The following is an 18,316-nucleotide window of genomic DNA, read 5'->3' as shown; positions in this document are numbered from 1 at the left end:
GTACTAAGAACATTTTGGACAACTTTAGATGTTCCAGTCCAGAAAATGTGTCCCACCAAATTTTAGTCATGAGTCATGCTTATGCAGACTGATTTTGGAAGACTAATTTTCTCCCCAAAGACAAAAGCTAAAATGCTAAAAAAACGTTACGGTTTTAGTAAACAATCATCACCGAGCTGCTGTAGTCTCTCCCAGCGTGACCCCTGAGAGACCCCTGGAGGCGACACGGACACACAGGGTTAGGAGGGTAACCCTAAGGTCGGCACGATGATGATCTAGTGCCGACCGTAACCCTAACCCTCGGACACACACTGGCCTATTTCACAATCTGGCTGATGAGATCATCTTAGAATCAACATTAACTCTCTAACATGTGGGCGTGTCCCTCATTCGTCTAGGAGAGTTCCAATGTAGAAAAAGGTTCAGTTGTTTCATCTGGACTCAGTTTTAGAAAAGACGTTTCGACTTCATCCAAGAGTCATTGTCAATTTGTGAATTTAGACCGGCAACTCAGATATTTATTCTATTCTGTGGTAAGCCCCGCCCATCGGGCGGGCCCTCCTGAAGTAGAAGAACAAGTTGTTGTTTCAACAGAAACTTACACCTCTTAGTTTTTTAATCACACTAGCCTCTTGTTTACTATCAGTCCTTTAATGGGCTATTAGTCTCCCTTCTGTCCCAGTCTCACTCTCTCTCCTCCCTGAGGACCTGATGAGCAGCAGAATGTCGTGGGCATCGACCTCTTCAGGGATTCAAAATTCCATTATAAACAACAGGAAAGTTAAATCTTAACCTTCCATTCCTGTTTAATAATGGCCTTTCTTTTTAAAAAAAAACTAAAATAGCCTCTTTAACTCCTGTTTCAAAGCATCTTTTCTTCTGCTTAGATTCTTCACCTCACCGTCTTCAAACGAGTGATTAGAGGCTTCAAGATGCAGATGCACAGCGCTCTGTGGTCCTGAACTCCAGTGTCTGACGTGCTGATGGGGCTCTTTAGTCTCACTATGTAACGCTCTTTACACTTTTCTTCACTGAAGAGCGTTACACAGTGAGACTAAAGAGCCTCTGCACAAGAGGCTTTATCAGCACGTCAGACACTGGAGTTCAGGACCTCAGAGCGCCGTGCATCTCCATGGAATGGAATAGAATTTTGAACCCCGGGGAACGTCCGGGGAATTCGGATACTAATCAGGTCCTCAGAGAAGAGAGAGAGAGTGAGCCAGGGACACACAAAAAAAACAAAAGGGAGACTAATAGCCCATTAAAGGACTGATAGTAAACAAGAGGCTAGTGTGATAGAAAACAAAGAAGGTGTAAGTTTCTGTTGAAACAAACTACTAATTTCTCAAACTCTAAATTCACAAATTGATAATGTTTTTTTCTAAAACTGAGTCCAGATGAAACAACTGAACCTTTTTCTACAATGAACTCTCTAACACACAACTAGCTAAATCAAGTACAATCATCACTTGATCATACTGTTATCTCCATCTTTTATCAACTCATTTGCATATTCCAAATTCATGGGTTTAATTATTTGGTCAATAAATCTTCATAAACTATATTTGGTAAAGTGTTCATTCATTTCCAGAAAAGGGGTCAATGTCACGGTTACGTTCTCACATTCAATATCACCTTTGAGTGTCCCCCTCTTTCATAAGGGGGGGGCATCCATGACACTACAGTACTTATACTTGTAGCATCACCTACAATCCAATATTCATCAGTATATAATTCAGAATATGTCGCTTTTAGAGTCTGTTTCAATATCAAATGTATTTTTAATTTAATTGAAATTATTATATATGGACAATATTGAGGATCACATAAGGCAAAACAGAAGTTTCTGTCATGCAGTTGAGAGAAACAACAGACTGATTGACAGACAATAAGAGGGATCGCCTCCCTCTTATTGTGGCAAAACCTCTTTTTAAGTATATATTTGAACATCATTCTACAGAACAGAAATTGCTACAAAAAGAGAATGCAAGTAACAGATGGAAGAATAAGCATATGTTGCTGTGGTCCAGTCTGAGCTGTGCTGTCCTCAGGGGGGGTCCACTCTCCAGGACTGGAGCATGGGGACACTCTGTCCTGTCAGTCTCTGATGAACGCAGACGGACTGTACCTGGTGTCGTACTACGCTCTGCTGCTCAACCTCAAGCTGCTGTGTGCGGACCACTACAGACGGAGAGTGCTGCCCCCTGTGCTCAGCCTGGTACATTACACTCACCCATGTACACAAACATTTACATTGACGTGTACACATACTTCCATAGTGAACCATACTAGCCCCTTCAAAGGGCCTCTGACAGGTTGGACTTCTCATCTTAACACTAAACTTTAAGAATTTATTCCAAGTTGGTTATTTTTAGGATTATAATTTTACTTCCTGGTTGTAAATCATGACATCGCCCTAGAAAACAGTGGCATGCGGTCAGAGCAATCAAAGCAAGCAGTGATTGACCAATCAAATCCAAGATGATCGTGTCACTACTTTAAATTGTTGTAAATCAAATATATCCTAATGAGCCTGTTTTCCCCTCACTTCTGCTGCTGAAGCTCGGCTGAAGTCCCGCTGTCTTTTAGTGGCCTCTACAGGTCACTGAGCAGTACTGCAGGAAGCTTTGGTCTTCTTCTGCTGCAGCTGCTCAGTCTGTGGGCGTGTTCAGAGGCCCGTTCATGCTCCGCCCTCCGGAGAACTAGATTAAACAATGTTCACAGAAAGTTTGCAAATGGAAAACTGTCCCAGCAAGGAAAAACGACAAGAAATCCTGTGGGTTAAGAGCTTTAAGACCACATATTCAATTTAAAACAGTAACTATTTGTCTGATAAAATAACTTTCTGTTGTTGCGATATATAACAAAAAACAAAACTCTCACCTCACCCTCCGCGGGTGGTCCCTCTCTACCAGAGGCCCCTGGGAGCTTGAGGGCTCTGCGCAGTATCTTTGCTGTTCCTGCACTGCACTTTTCTGGACCGAGATCTCCAACGTCCTTCCTGGGATCTGCCCAAGCCACTCCTCCAGTTTGGGGGTCATTCCTCCAGTTTGGGGGTCATTCCTCCAGTTTGGGGGTCATTCCTCCAGTTTGGGTCACTGCCCCAAGTGCTCCGGTCACTACAGCACCACTGACACCTTCACGCTCCAGACCTTCTTCAGCTCCTCTCCTCTCTAGTTTCCATCCCATGTACTGCAATGTCCACCACCACGGCTTTCCTCTGACCCTTGAGACCACCACAGCTTTCCTCTGACCCTTGAGACCACCACGGCTTTCCTCTGACCCTTGAGACCACCACAGCTTTCCTCTGACCCTTGAGACCACCACGGCTTTCCTCTGACCCTTGAGACCACCACAGCTTTCCTCTGACCCTTGAGACCACCACGGCTTTCCTCTGACCCTTGAGACCACCACGGCTTTCCTCTGACCCTTGAGACCACCACGGCTTTCCTCTGACCCTTGAGACCACCACGGCTTTCCTCTGACCCTTGAGACCACCACGGCTTTCCTCTGACCCTTGAGACCACCACGGCTTTCCTCTGACCCTTGAGACCACCACGGCTTTCCTCTGACCCTTGAGACCACCACTATGTCCGGTTGTTATCTGGAAGTTCCAGAGGACCTTGGCTCGGTCGTTCTTCACCTTTGGAGGTGTTTCACACTTTGTCCTTGGGGTCTCCAGCTCGTGCTCTGCACAGATGTTTCTTACACTATGTCAGCTCCTGGTGATGGAGCTCCATGTGTGCTGCACCTGCAGCACCTGCACCTGCACCTGCAGCACCTGCACCTGCACCTGCACCTGCAGCACCTGCACCTGCACCTGCACCTGCAGCACCTGCACCTGCACCTGCACCTGCAGTTATGTGTGTATGTGCTGCCATGATCAGGGCCTCTGTGCTTCAGACCCCAAGGACAAAGTGGGAAACACCTCCAAAGGTGGAGAACGACCGAGCCTGGAAGATGAGGAAGAATTTTTTTTTTTATGGAAAGTACTTTTATCAGACAAATATTTACTGTTTTAAATTAAATAATAGCACAAAAAATCAGACAAAACATTTTCTAATTTTTTGTTTTGGTCTTGGTCAGTGTAGTTTTATTTGTGTATTTATTTTTAATACTGTTAAAATTCTGCCTCTGCGGTGTGCGTGTGTGCGTCTGCGGTGTGCGTGTGTGCGTCTGCGGTGTGCGTCTGCGGTGTGCGTGTGTGCGTCTGCGGTGTGTGTCTGCGGTGCGTCTCCGGTGTGCGTCTGCGGTGTGTGCGTGTGTGCGTCTGCGGTGTGTGTCTGCGGTGTGTCTGCGGTGTGCGTCTGCGGTGTGTGCGTGTGTGCGTCTGCGGTGCGTCTCCGGTGTGCGTCTGCGGTGTGTGCGTGTGTGCGTCTGCGGTGTGCGTCTGCGGTGTGCGTCTGCGGTGTGTGTCTGCGGTGTGCGTCTGCGGTGTGCGTCTGCGGTGTGTGCGTGTGTGCGTCTGCGGTGTGTGTCTGCGGTGTGTCTGCGGTGTGCGTCTGCGGTGTGCGTCTGCGGTGCGTCTCCGGTGTGCGTCTGCGGTGTGCGTGTGCATGTGTGCGTCTGCGGTGTGCGTCTGCGGTGTGCGTGTGTGCGTGTGCGTGTGTGCGTGTGCATGTGTGCGTCTGCGGTGTGCGTCTGCGGTGTGCGTCTGCGGTGTGCGTCTGCGGTGTGCGTGTGTGCGTCTGCGGTGTGCGTCTGCGGTGTGCGTCTGCGGTGCGTCTGCGGTGTGCGTGTGTGTGTCTGCGGTGTGTCTGCGGTGTGTGTCTGCGGTGTGCGTGTGTGTGTCTGCGGTGCGTCTCCGGTGTGCGTCTGCGGTGTGTGCGTGTATGCGTCTGCGGTGCGTCTGCGGTGTGCATGTGTGTGTCTGCGGTGTGTCTGCGGTGTGCGTCTGCGGTGCGTCTCCGGTGTGCGTCTGCGGTGTGTGTCTGCGGTGTGCGTCTGCGGTGTGCGTGTGTGCGTCTGCGGTGTGCGTGTGTGTGTCTGCGGTGTGTCTGCGGTGTGCGTCTGCGGTGCGTCTCCGGTGTGCGTCTGCGGTGTGCGTGTGCATGTGTGCGTGTGCGTGTGTGCGTGTGCATGTGTGCGTCTGCGGTGTGCGTCTGCGGTGTGCGTCTGCGGTGTGCGTCTGCGGTGCGTCTGCGGTGTGCGTGTGTGTGTCTGCGGTGTGTCTGCGGTGTGCGTCTGCGGTGCGTCTCCGGTGTGCGTCTGCGGTGTGTGCGTGTATGCGTCTGCGGTGCGTCTGCGGTGTGCGTCTGCGGTGTGCGTCTGCGGTGCGTCTGCGGTGTGCATGTGTGTGTCTGCGGTGTGTCTGCGGTGTGCGTCTGCGGTGCGTCTCCGGTGTGCGTCTGCGGTGTGTGTCTGCGGTGTGCGTCTGCGGTGTGCGTGTGTGCGTCTGCGGTGTGCGTGTGTGTGTCTGCGGTGTGTCTGCGGTGTGCGTCTGCGGTGCGTCTCCGGTGTGCGTCTGCGGTGTGTGTCTCCGGTGTGCGTCTGCGGTGTGTGCGTGTGTGCGTCTGCGGTGTGCGTCTGCGGTGTGCGTCTGCGGTGTGTGTCTGCGGTGTGCGTCTGCGGTGTGCGTGTGTGCGTCTGCGGTGTGCGTCTGCTGTGTGCGTCTGCGGTGTGTGTCTGCGGTGCGTTTCCGGTGTGCGTCTGCGGTGTGCGTGTGTGCGTCTGCGGTGTGCGTGTGTGCGTCTGCGGTGCGTCTGCGCTTCTGCGGTGTGTTTTTGCAGAAGGACTTTGTGCGTATGATCCAGAGCAGTGGAGTGCTGGTGGTGCTGTCCCAGGCCTGGATTGAGGAGCTCTATCAACAGGTGTTGGAGCACAACCTACTGGCCGAGGCTGGGTACTACGGCTCTCCTGAGGACCACCGGCTGCCTCTCATCACCATGCTAATGGGTTAGAATCACTGGACACAAACCACATACACACGGCTCGCTCGCTCTCTCCGGCTCGCTCTCTACGGCTCGCTCTCTCCGGCTCGCTCTCTCCGGCTCGCTCTCTCCGGCTCGCTCTCTACGGCTCGCTCTCTCCGGCTCGCTCTCTACGGCTCGCTCTCTCCGGCTCGCTCTCTCCGGCTCGCTCTCTCCGGCTCGCTCTCTCCGGCTCGCTCTCTCCGGCTCGCTCTCTACGGCTCGCTCTCTCCGGCTCGCTCTCTCCGGCTCGCTCTCTCCGGCTCGCTCTCTACGGCTCGCTCTCTCCGGCTCTCTCTCTACGGCTCTCTCTCTCCGGCTCGCTCTCTACGGCTCGCTCTCTCCGGCTCGCTCTCTCCGGCTCGCTCTCTACGGCTCGCTCTCTCCGGCTCGCTCTCTACGGCTCGCTCTCTACGGCTCGCTCTCTCCGGCTCGCTCTCTACGGCTCGCTCTCTCCGGCTCGCTCTCTCCCGCTCGCTCTCTACGGCTCGCTCTCTCCGGCTCGCTCTCTACGGCTCGCTCTCTCCGGCTCGCTCTCTACGGCTCGCTCTCTCCGGCTCGCTCTCTCCGGCTCGCTCTCTACGGCTCGCTCTCTACGGCTCGCTCTCTCCGGCTCGCTCTCTCCGGCTCGCTCTCTCCGGCTCGCTCTCTACGGCTCGCTCTCTCCGGCTCGCTCTCTACGGCTCGCTCTCTCCGGCTCGCTCTCTCCGGCTCGCTCTCTCCGGCTCGCTCTCCAAAATAATAACATGCTGATTGTAGCTCTGGGTCCCCTCACTGCCTCTGAGATCGACCGGTAGATTACGATCGACGCATTGGGCACCTCTGGGCACCCCTGGGCCCCCCCCTGGGCACCCCTGATCTAGGGTGCTGGGTGAATGTGGGGGTTGCCACACTTGCAGGATTCTGGTCAATCCCAGACTGAGAATGCCAGTCAGGTTCGAATGTGCTGTGCTGTCATTAGATTCCTGACATTAGTTGTGTCTCTCTGGTGTCAGAAGACTGAATAAACTGAACACATCAACTCCAGAAAGAAAAAAATCAAATGTCAATCAATTTAAAAAAATGTATGTCAAAAGGGCAGAAATATCACCTTTTAGCTTTATTTAAAATGTAGTTTTTTTCTTATTGCAGCATTATCTTTTACTTTAAACAATATAATTGATTTTAAAATGTTTATATTATCTACATTTCTATATATTACCCTCATCAAGTGCCAAAGGAAAGGCACAGGAGCATGTTTAAAGGACAAGAACAATACAAATATGTCCTTGTTGTCTTCTTAGACATCGACGGCCTGGGCAGCAGTGCTATCGGAGGTCAGCTGATCAGGAGGTCATCTGTCCAGTCACCGCTCTCCTCTGAGAAGAGCACCGATGACACTGTCATGGCAGGTTGGTTTGGATTGCATCATGACTTACTACATGTGCTGAGATTGAAGTATTTGGATCAGAGAGAGCTTCTAAAAGTTTTCTTTCCATCAAATTCCAGCCATAGGATTGGGAAACTAAGTGTGTGACGTATTATGCTTTATCTTAATCAGATGATCAACTCAAGAACTAAAGCTTTGACTTCTTCATCAACATTCATGTTACCTTGGACTGCAACGAACAAGGATTTATTTGTGTATATTATTTTAGCTGTTATTGCAGCAGTGCTTTTCACATGCTTCTCACCAGACTCACTCCCCAGTCTCATCCTCTTTTAGTCCAAGTCGAATGTAAAGAAAACAAAAGTGCATTTTCAACGTGTGCGCTCAATTGTATGGCTCTTTTATCTAGAGATCCCATCTCAGCTATAAACACTGCATGTAATTGTATTAAAGGTCCCATATCATGCAAAATCAACTTTTCAGAGCTTTTCACCCTCTTACAGTGCTATTGGTGCCTCATATGAGCCCAAAGTGTTTTTTGATTTATTCCTGCAGTCTTTAGCGAGAGAACAGTCTATATCCTTCTCCTCGGATGTGCAGATGGACGGAGCCTACCTCAGCATCATCACTGTTGAGGGCCGCGGCACACTTCCCTATTACAGCCCATCCCCCAGGGGTGGGCGGGGCACACACGCTCTCACTGAGACTACGTCACGGGGTGGGCGGGGCACACTCTCTCACTGAGACTATGTCACGGGGTGGGCGGGGACACATCACGGGGTGGGCGGGGACACAGGCTCTCATTGAGACTACGTCACGGGGTGGGCGGGGCACACACGCTCTCACTGAGACTACGTCACGGGGTGGGCGGGGCACACAAGCTCTCACTGAGACTACGTCACGGGGTGGGCGGGGCACACACGCTCTCACTGAGACTACGTCACGGGGTGGGCGGGGCACACACGCTCTCACTGAGACTACGTCACGGGGTGGGCGGGGCACACACGCTCTCACTGAGACTACGTCACGGGGTGGGCGGGGACACAGGCTCTCATTGAGACTACGTCACGGGGTGGGCGGGGCACACAAGCTCTCACTGAGACTACGTCACGGGGTGGGCGGGGCACACAAGCTCTCACTGAGACTACGTCACGGGGTGGGCGGGGCACACACGCTCTCACTGAGACTACGTCACGGGGTGGGCGGGGCACACACGCTCTCACTGAGACTACGTCACGGGGTGGGCGGGGCACACACGCTCTCACTGAGACTACGTCACGGGGTGGGCGGGGCACACACGCTCTCACTGAGACTACGTCACGGGGTGGGCGGGGCACACACGCTCTCACTGAGACTACGTCACGGGGTGGGCGGGGCACACACGCTCTCACTGAGACTACGTCACGAGGTGGGCGGGGCACACACGCTCTCACTGAGACTACGTCACGGGGTGGGCGGGGACACAGGCTCTCACTGAGACTACGTCACGGGGTGGGCGGGGCACACACGCTCTCACTGAGACTACGTCACGGGGTGGGCGGGGCACACACGCTCTCACTGAGACTACGTCACGGGGTGGGCGGGGACACATCACGGGGTGGGCGGTGACACAGGCTCTCATTGAGACTACGTCACGGGGTGGGCGGGGCACACACACTCTCACTGAGACTACGTCACGGGGTGGGCGGGGCACACACACTCTCACTGAGACTACGTCACGGTTAAAGCTGTAATAACATCTGTCGTCCTCCTCCACAGGCTCTGCGTTCGCTCGCTTCCTCCTCAGCGGCGTGTGGAAGAACCTGATGGATGTGCTGTCCACACCACTGACCGGGCGCATGGCGGGCAGCTCCAGGGCCCTGGCCTTCATCCTGGGTTCTGAGGGCCGTGAGGAGCAGAGCCACAGGGAGAGAGATGCCATCTGCCTGAGTCTAGACGGGCTGAGGAAGGCTGCAGCGCTCAGTTGTGCTCTGGGTGCGTCACAACTCCAGATAATATACAGTTGTGGTCAAAAGTTGACATACACTTGTGAAGAACATAATGTTATGGCTCTCTTGAATTTCCAGTTATTTCTAAAACAAAAGTTACGACTGTAACTACGGTTCTATGAATCCCGGATGAACACCAGAGGCGGTGCATAAAGCACTGGATGATCATCCTTGCGCATACACAGGTCGAGAAATAATCACCTTTGACCCCCAGTGGTTCACGTGAGTCTATATAGTCACGTGACACTGGGAGCTCAGTCCCTAGAAACCTTCTCGCAAAGCACGAGAATTCCGAGGGACCAGATGCTCTGGCGGTCATCCGGGATTCATTGTTCAAAGCTACAGTCGTAACTTTCGTTCTATTTCATCCCTACTGACCGCCAGAGGCGGTGCATAAAGCACTGGATGACGAATACCAGCAGGGTCCCGAGGAATAGACAAAACCATAGCTCAATGGGACGCAGAAGAGTGTTGCCGGAGAACCTCTTCCAGCGGTTGTGGAGAAACCACATTCACCCTGTAAAATCGTGCAAAAGTATTGGGGGATGTCCAAGAGGCACAGATCACGTCCAAGGACACCCCGTTCATAGCGGCCCATGAAGTTGAGAGCCCCTTTGTGGAGTGGCACCTCGCCCCGGAAGGCAACAGTGGCCCCTGTCGAGCAGAGGCTTCCGTGATGACATCAACAATCCAGCGCGCGAGACACTGTTTGGACAGAGCCTGGCCCTTACGCGAGCCGGCGTAACAAACAGGCTCTCAGATTTATCAATGCTGTAGCACGCACATACGTCTTAAGCGCACGGACAGGACACTGCTGTTCAGAAGCCGATCCCGCACCAAAACGTGCCAGTTAGGGCCTGTGCCCCGCCGACAAAATCACCTTTGGAACGAAATCCACATTCGGCCAAAGGGAAACCCCAGAGTTGTCGGGGTGCCAACGAAAACCCCCGAGTCTGCCACGGACAAAGCCTGGAGCTCAGGCTCCAGGCCATCACCAGAAGGAATGCCGTCTTCATTGAAAGCCATTTAAGGTCAATCTGCGAAAGAGGCTCAAATGGAAGGAATCACAACGCATCCAGCACCAGGGACAGGTCCCATGCCGGGACCACAGACCGGGCAGGCGGACGCAAACGCCGGGCACCCTTTAGAAAAAGGGAAATATCTTGGTTACGGCCAACCGAGAAACCATCCCACTCCACAACAAGAGATTGCAGCAATGTATACCTTCAGGGTAGATGGAGAGCGCCCCTGGCCAAGTAGCTCCTGCAGGAAAGCGAGCACCGTTGACACAGCACAATGCACTGGATCCTCACCGCTTTTGCGACACCAGGCGTCAAACAGTTTCCACTTGCAGGAATACAGAAGACAGGTAGACTGAGCACGAGCATTGCTTATTTTGTACCTCGAGAAGGTCAGGCCGGGCTCTGCAGAGGCCTTACCCAGAGCTTCAGGCGCTCGGGATTGGGGTGCAGAATCTGACCCCCTAGTTGAGAGAGGAGATCCCACCTGGGGGGAGATGTCTCGCTGCGCCGCAGCAGAGCCTGCGCAGCAGAGGAAACCATGTCCTCTCCGGCCAAAACGGGGCCACTAGCAGGAGACTGTGGCCATCCTGAAGGACCCTGAGAATCGTCTGATGAATCAAGGGGAATGGGGGAAATGCATAGAGCTTAGTCCTGGGCCAGACGTGAGCCAGTGCGTCCTGACCCAGTGGGCTGGCCCTGTCCGCCAGCGAGAACCACCGAGGGTAGTGTGTCGCGTCGCGGGAGGTAAAAAGATCCACCTGTGCTCTGCCGGAGGGCTCCCAAATGTTCCTCACCACCTCCGGGTGAAGCTGCCAGTCCCCCGGCAGCGGCTGATAGCGAGACAGGAAGTCCGTGGACACATTCCGAACCCCCGGAATGTGAACAGCGCTCAGACTGGCAAGCCGCGGGGTAGCCCAAGTCAGGACCCGTTGTGTAATCCTGAACAGGGTCACCGACCCAGTGCCGCCCTGGTGATTTATGTGAAAAACCACACTGGTTGTCGGACCGTACCATGACATGACGGCAGCACAGGTGTGGCAAGAAATTACGTAGCGTTAGCTCGACAGTCAAGAACTCCAGCACATTGATGTGAAGCCTGCTCTGCCTCTGGGACCATGACCCTTGCACCATCCATGCCTGCCATGTCGCACCCCAGCCTAGGAGGGAGGCGTCGGTGTACACAACCTCCCGTCTGGAAGGAAGAGGCCCCAGCAGAACACCCTGCGTCATAAAGGCCTCTTTCTGCCACCTGCATAGAGGCACCCGGCACTGGGGAGATACGGGTAGCCGCTGCCGCCTGTGATCCTGACGTGTGGGGTCCAGGTGTAGGCTGTTGAGCCACATCTGAAGGGGCGCAAAGACAGGAGCCCCAGAGGAACCACCGTTGCGGCCGCAGTCAGCTTGCCCAAGAGGCTTAGGAACATGACGTAGGGAAGAGAATTCCCCTGTCGAAAGTCCCGCAACATTCCCAAAATATCGTCCACCCGCTTGGGCGAAGGGCGTGCAGTCGCTGTATGGGCGTCGAGGACCATGCCGAGGAAAGTAGCTACCTGTGACGGCACAAGGCAGCTCTTTGCCAAGTTTACCCGCAGCCCCAAGTTGGCCACGTGCCTGAGCACAGTCTCTGTATCTTGAAGCGCCTGCTCATGGCTGGGAGCTCAAATGAGCCAGTCATCCAGATAGGGCAGAATCCGCAACCCCTGGGCCTGCAAGGGGGACAAGACTGCAGCGACGCACCTTGTAAACACTCGAGGGGACAGAGATGGCCCGAATGGCAGGCTGAACTGGAAGTATTCTCCCTGGAAAGCAAAGCTGAGAAACTTCCAATGTGGAGGTGCAATGGGGACATGAAAATATGCATCCTTCAGGTCTACTGTTGTGAACCAGTCGCCTGGGGAGATCGCCTGGAGCACTTGTCTGAGGAAGTGGAGGGTGGATAAAACAGTTACAAGTCTACCCGGAGACATTTTGAGTCTCACTCATGCACATCTGATCATATTTGAGTAAGTTGTGGTCATTTGAATGTATTCAACTCTCAAAACCTTTCATTGAGAAAACGGCCTCTAAAGTTTCTCACCTGAGTGAGCCCAGAGTCACAGGGGGCGGGGCTCATTTGCATCTCATTGAGATAAACCCTCCCCCTGTCAAACTGACAGCCCCTCCCCCTACAGCTGTCACTCAAGACTCAAGAGGAGTGTTGTTATTGATGTGAACTGGACTTGAATCAGAATTAGAAGTTACTATATTAAAATGGAAATACTTGGATTACAAAAGGCCCTGAATAGAATCAAAGAATCAGAATAGGGTTTATTGCCATTTGTCGATAAACAGAATTCACCGGTGATTCAGTGCAACACAAACAGCAAAACATTGAACACTGAGCACTAAACGGCATGATATGTACATAATGAAATATGAAGGTATAAAGTTATGTAGTGCAATAGGAAGCACTCTTCTGTGCTGTGACTCTCGGCGCTGGGCATGTGACGTCTTTTGCCTCGTCAGCACAGAAAGGCCTGATTTTTTCATGCAGATAGGTCTGCCTGTCAATGTTCAGTCCAGGTGGGACCAGGACATGGACATTGTCGACCGGAGGCAGAACAGCTGAATTGCGTAGTAGCTGAAATTCCACTGGTTCTGCCTCACAGTGACTTTTCGCAAGCACCACACCTGGTCTCTTGGCATCAAAGCTGTAAGCAAATAACAGGACATTTAAGAAATGGCTAACTATTTCACATAAAACACTCTATAATTACTATTCTGCATTTACACTTTATTGTACATTTAATAAAGTGAAGTTAAGTAAATTATGTGTAATAAATAGTACCTGCTGTGCAAAGTTGAAGCTGTAATGCAATGGACTTCTGCATCGTTTTTGATAAACTCCAGCTGTGAGCGCCAATTCTGAAAAGTGAAACAAAGAGGTTTGGAACGAGCTAAAGCGGCTAACGCGGGCTACAGTAAAAAACACGAAGATACAGACATTGCAAAAACCTAAAACCGTGTTTTTCTCAGTTTGGTCGGGGCTGACTTGTAACGGCTTTAACGGTGCTCCGTCACATATGCATCCTTCAGGTCTACTGTTGTGAAGCAGTCGCCTGGGGAGATTGCCTGGACCGCCCACATCTTGAAAGGGAGCACCTTTAAAAACATATTTAGAACCCTGAGGTCCAGAACCGTGCGTAAATCGCCCGTCTTCTTGGGTACTAAAAAATATTGGGAATAAAAGCCCCCTGGATCCAGCAGGGGGTCCACAGGAACTATCGGTCCCTTGTCCAGCAAGTGCGAATCTCCTGCGCCTTGGCCGGATCCTGAACAACTGTCATTCGGATCCGACCAGGAACAGCCATAAGGAGTGATAGGGCGGTGGTGTGTACCTCCATGAAGAAACGGGAGGGGCAGCCTGAGCCGGTCGATGAGACCCCCGCCTATGAAGCCCCGCCAACTGTTGCCGTGTACGGCAAGCCTGGGCCGTGCGCTCTAGAGCCTCCAGGGCGGCCGGGCCAAATAGTTCTCCAGGAAGAACTGGAACACCCCTCAAGGTCTTCCTACTGGCCTCAGAGAGGGGAGACTGTGCCAGCCATACTTGGCGGCGAGCTTGTACTAATGTAGAGAGCAGTCGCCCTAGTTACCTTGACATGAGGACAAAAGCCTGCAAGGAGGCGTCAACCAGCCCATGTGTTGGTTGGTCCACTGGCACCGTCTCAAGGGAAACCGACAGGCCTAGCATCAAATGAGACAAAGAGTTCCCAATGCGACCCAAACGAGCTTCCATGTCATACGCCTTACACAGAAGGCCGTCTGTAACACAGTTCTGTGGTCGTGGACACCGGGCATTAGTCCGTAAGCTCTCCTCTGGACGGACGATGAGGGAGGCAATAGCCGGCTCCACTGCCGGCATATGTCCCAGGCCAAGCTTCTGAGGATCCTGCATCAGTCCCAAGACCCTGCAATCTGAAGTAGGCCTTGAAAATGCCTTTGGGTCTGTCAAGCGGGAAAGTGCGGTCCGTAAAGCCGCTGTGACAGTGTCATCACTGTCGGCCTGAGAGCCGGCAGAGGCCAGTGAGCCAGATTCTGAAACTCTGGAGCTCAGAAGGTCCGACTCCAGCTGAAACTGAGTGTCTGAAGCAGCCACAGATATGACGTCATCATATACTGAGGCTGTGCCATGCCCCTCCTGCCGTTGTGCCACCACACGACTGGCATCAGTCTGGAGAGTCTGGATAACTGCCCGCATTTGGGCCAGTTCAGATGTCAGCGTGCTCACTTGCGCCGCTAACTTCCCGGGGCCCTTCTTTTTCTTAAATGGGGGGCCGCCTTGAGTAGCCGTGGACGGCCGCTTGTGGCCCCCAGTCTGGCCAGCCGGTAATTGACTCGGAGGCGCCACAAACAACCAGTCTGAAGCTTCCTCGAATGCCGCCAAGCGCGCACAGACCGCAGCATAACTGAACAGTTGGAGCAAGCATCATCGGAGAGTGCTTCCTGAAGATGATCCACTCCAAGACAAGCAGGGCAGAGATCATGCCCATCGCCAGGCTGCAGCGGCGCCAGGCAGGACCGGCAGCACAGGGACTCCAGCATGATATGACCGGAGCCAAACAGAGTCGGGTCGAGTGGAACGCCACTAGCGACTCTAGAATACAAAACCTCTACCCCGGTAAGAGGGGCGCAGCGGGGTCAGGTCGAGCAGGGAACGCCACCGATGGTGTGTAACCGGCTGAAAACAAAGCAGTTCTGAACTAATGACCCGAACACGGCTATAGTTAGAACTGAAAGCCCAGAGGCTGTATCCGTAAACCCAAACAAACGGAGCACGGATAAACACAAAACCGGGTACGATTGTACGGTTCAAATTCAACAAAAATCTACCGAGCGCACGGCTACAGCGAAATGCATGAAAGGGATAACACTTACCAGTCGTAGACAACAACGTAAATATACCTCCTCATTGCAACAGGTCCGACAGGAGGACGAGCGAACTCACAGCACCGACTGTACCAGTCACAGGGCTAACAGGGCTAACAGGGCTAACAGGGCTAACAGGACTAACAGGACTAACAGGGCAAACAGGGCAAACAGGGCTAACAGGGCTAACAGGGCTAACAGGACTAACAGGACTAACAGGACTAACAGGGCTAACAGGGCTAACAGGGCTAACAGGGCTAACAGGACTAACAGGGCAAACAGGGCAAACAGGGCAAACAGGGCTAACAGGGCTAACAGGGCTAACAGGGCTAACAGGGCTAACAGGGCTTACAGGGCTAACAGGGCTAACAGGGCTTACAGGGCTAACAGGGCAAACAGGGCAAACAGGGCAAACAGGGCAAACAGGGCTAACAGGGCTAACAGGGCTAACAGGGCAAACAGGGCAAACAGGGCAAACAGGGCAAACAGGGCAAACAGGGCAAACAGGGCAAACAGGGCAAACAGGGCTAACAGGGCTAACAGGGCTAACAGGGCTAACAGGGCTAACAGGGCTAACAGGGCTAACAGGGCTAACAGGGCAAACAGGGCAAACAGGGCAAACAGGGCAAACAGGGCAAACAGGGCAAACAGGGCAAACAGGGCAAACAGGGCAAACAGGGCTAACAGGGCTAACAGGGCTAACAGGGCTAACAGGGCTACGAACCAAACTTTGTGGGAAACAGCAATATATTAGCCGAACAACAAGCACATATACAACCTGCATGCGAGAAGGTGAAAAGGGGCGGAGCTCCCGGTGTCACGTGACTATATAGCCTCACGTGAGCCACCGGGGGTCAAAGGTGACTTGTTTGTTATTAATTCTCGACCTGTGTGTGAGCAAGGATGATCATCCAGTGCTTTATGCTCCGCCTCTGGCGTCAGGAGGGATGAAATAGAACCCTGATTTTTCTCTGATCGACTGATTGGAACATAAACTTCTTTGTCACTAAAAACATTTCATGAAGTTTGGTTCTTTTATGACTTTATTATGAGTTAACAGAAAAAGTGACTAAATCTGCTGGGTCAGAAATATACTTACAGCGGTGCTAATATTTGGTTACATGTCCCGCTCGCCATTTTCACTTCAATGAAGCGCTTTTGGTTTCCATCTTTTTGCACTGGGATTGTGCTAAATGATCTAATCACAAAGGAAACATAAAAAGCGCTCCTTGCGTTAGCTCCTTGCGTTAGCTCCTTGCGTTAGCTCCTTGCGATAGCTCCTTGCGTTAGCTCCTTGCGTTAGCTCCTTGCGTTAGCTCCTTGCGTTAGCTCCTTGCGATAGCTCCTTGCGTTAGCTCCTTGCGTTAGCTCCTTGCGTTAGCTCCTTGCGATAGCTCCTTGCGTTAGCTCCTTGCGTTAGCTCCTTGTGTTTGCTTGTGTGTCAGGAGTGGCCGCCAACTGCGCCTCGGCCTTGGCCCAGATGGCGGCAGCGTCGTGTGTGCAGGAGGAGCGGGAGGACAGGGAGCAGCTGGAGACCGGGGACGCCATCACACAAGGTACTGGCCTGACCTCTAGTGGAGAGAAGAGGTCAAACATGAAGAACCTTTATTTGTTCATAATTGTTTTCTCTGTGATCGTCTGGATGTTTTTGGGTTTGACACAAATTCTATAAAATGGTTTATAGATGATGTCACAAATGAAGCTCCAGCTGTTTCTGATGATGCTTTCAATCTGAAGGTCCTTATCTTAATAAAGGAGTTCCTCAAGGCTCTGTCCTTGGACCACTGTTATTTACAATTTACATCAACTCAATTTAACATCATCTAAAACACAGAAGCATCAACTACAGTCATGTATGTTAGAGCGCCCCCTGCTGCACCTGTCATGTATGTTAGAGCGCCCCCTGCTGCACCTGTCATGTATGTTAGAGCGCCCCCTGCTGCACCTGTCATGTATGTTAGAGTGCCCCCTGCTGCACCTGTCATGTATGTTAGAGCGCCCCCTGCTGCACCTGTCATGTATGTTAGAGCGCCCCCTGCTGCACCTGTCATGTATGTTAGAGCGCCCCCTGCTGCACCTGTCATGTATGTTAGAGCGCCCCCTGCTGCACCTGTCATGTGTGTTAGAGCGCCCCCTGCTGCACCTGTCATGTATGTTAGAGCGCCCCCTGCTGCACCTGTCATGTATGTTAGAGCGCCCCCTGCTGCACCTGTCATGTATGTTAGAGCGCCCCCTGCTGCACCAGAAATAAATAAAACATGTAGAAAACAGTTACATTCAGCTCAAGTCTAAGGTTCATTACTGTGAATGATATTCTGAAGTAGAATGTGATCATTGGATGTTGTTGCCTGATGATTTGTATAAATAAAATATAGAATATAGAATATGAATATGAATATGAATATGAATAATATAGAATATGAATATGAGTATGAATATGAATATAGAATATAGAATATGAATATAGAATATGAGTATGAATATGAATAATATAGAATATAGAATATAGAATATGAATATGAATATGAATATGAATATAGAATATAGAATATGAATATGAATATGAATATGAGTATAGAATATAGAATATGAATATGAATATGAATATAGAATATGAATATGAATATAGAATATAGAATATGAATATGAATATAGAATATAGAATATGAATATGAATATGAATATAGAATATGAATATGAATATGAATATAGAAGTGCAGTATTCACAGACGCTGATCACGAAGTGCTTCAAACAGACAAACCGTTCTTCTAAAACATTTAGAGGAATCTGCTTTAAACACAAAGACCTTGGCTGAGGTGACGTGACCACAGTTTGAGACCCTCTGGTGTCCCTCAGTGAAGCAGCGTGTGGAGCAGCGGCTGGATCAGATGAGGGGCCCCGGGGGCCCCGGGGTCCGTCTGCACACGGCCCACGTGCTCTGCATGGACGCCATCCTCAACGTGGGGCTGGAGATGGGCAGCCACAACCATGACTGCTGGCCTCACATCTACAGGTACCTCACACCTACACTCACATCTACAGGTACCTCACACCTACACTCACATCTACAGGTACCTCACACCTACACTCACATCTACAGGTAACTCACACCTACACTCACA

At 51.8% G+C, this 18,316-nt stretch overlaps 1 protein-coding gene across 1 annotated transcript in view; it reads left to right on the top strand.

The window, feature by feature from the left end:
• The window catches only part of arfgef3 (ARFGEF family member 3), a 225,242-nt gene that overhangs the window by 67,479 nt on the left and 139,447 nt on the right, over positions 1 to 18,316 (top strand). The window contains exons 17-22 of the mRNA XM_072436645.1: positions 2,052 to 2,218; positions 5,730 to 5,895; positions 7,193 to 7,300; positions 9,037 to 9,252; positions 16,639 to 16,749; positions 18,051 to 18,207. Of these exons, the coding sequence (XP_072292746.1) occupies positions 2,052 to 2,218; positions 5,730 to 5,895; positions 7,193 to 7,300; positions 9,037 to 9,252; positions 16,639 to 16,749; positions 18,051 to 18,207 (925 nt within the window). The remainder of the gene's footprint in view (positions 1 to 2,051; positions 2,219 to 5,729; positions 5,896 to 7,192; positions 7,301 to 9,036; positions 9,253 to 16,638; positions 16,750 to 18,050; positions 18,208 to 18,316) is intronic.

Source organism: Eucyclogobius newberryi, unplaced genomic scaffold (genome assembly GCF_026437365.1).
Source record: "Eucyclogobius newberryi isolate DKJ021-1_F unplaced genomic scaffold, fEucNew1.0.hap1 SCAF_8, whole genome shotgun sequence".
NCBI lineage: Eukaryota > Metazoa > Chordata > Actinopteri > Gobiiformes > Gobiidae > Eucyclogobius > Eucyclogobius newberryi.
The sequence above is the reverse complement of the archived record's forward strand: the minus strand, read 5'-3'. Positions and strand labels throughout refer to the sequence as shown.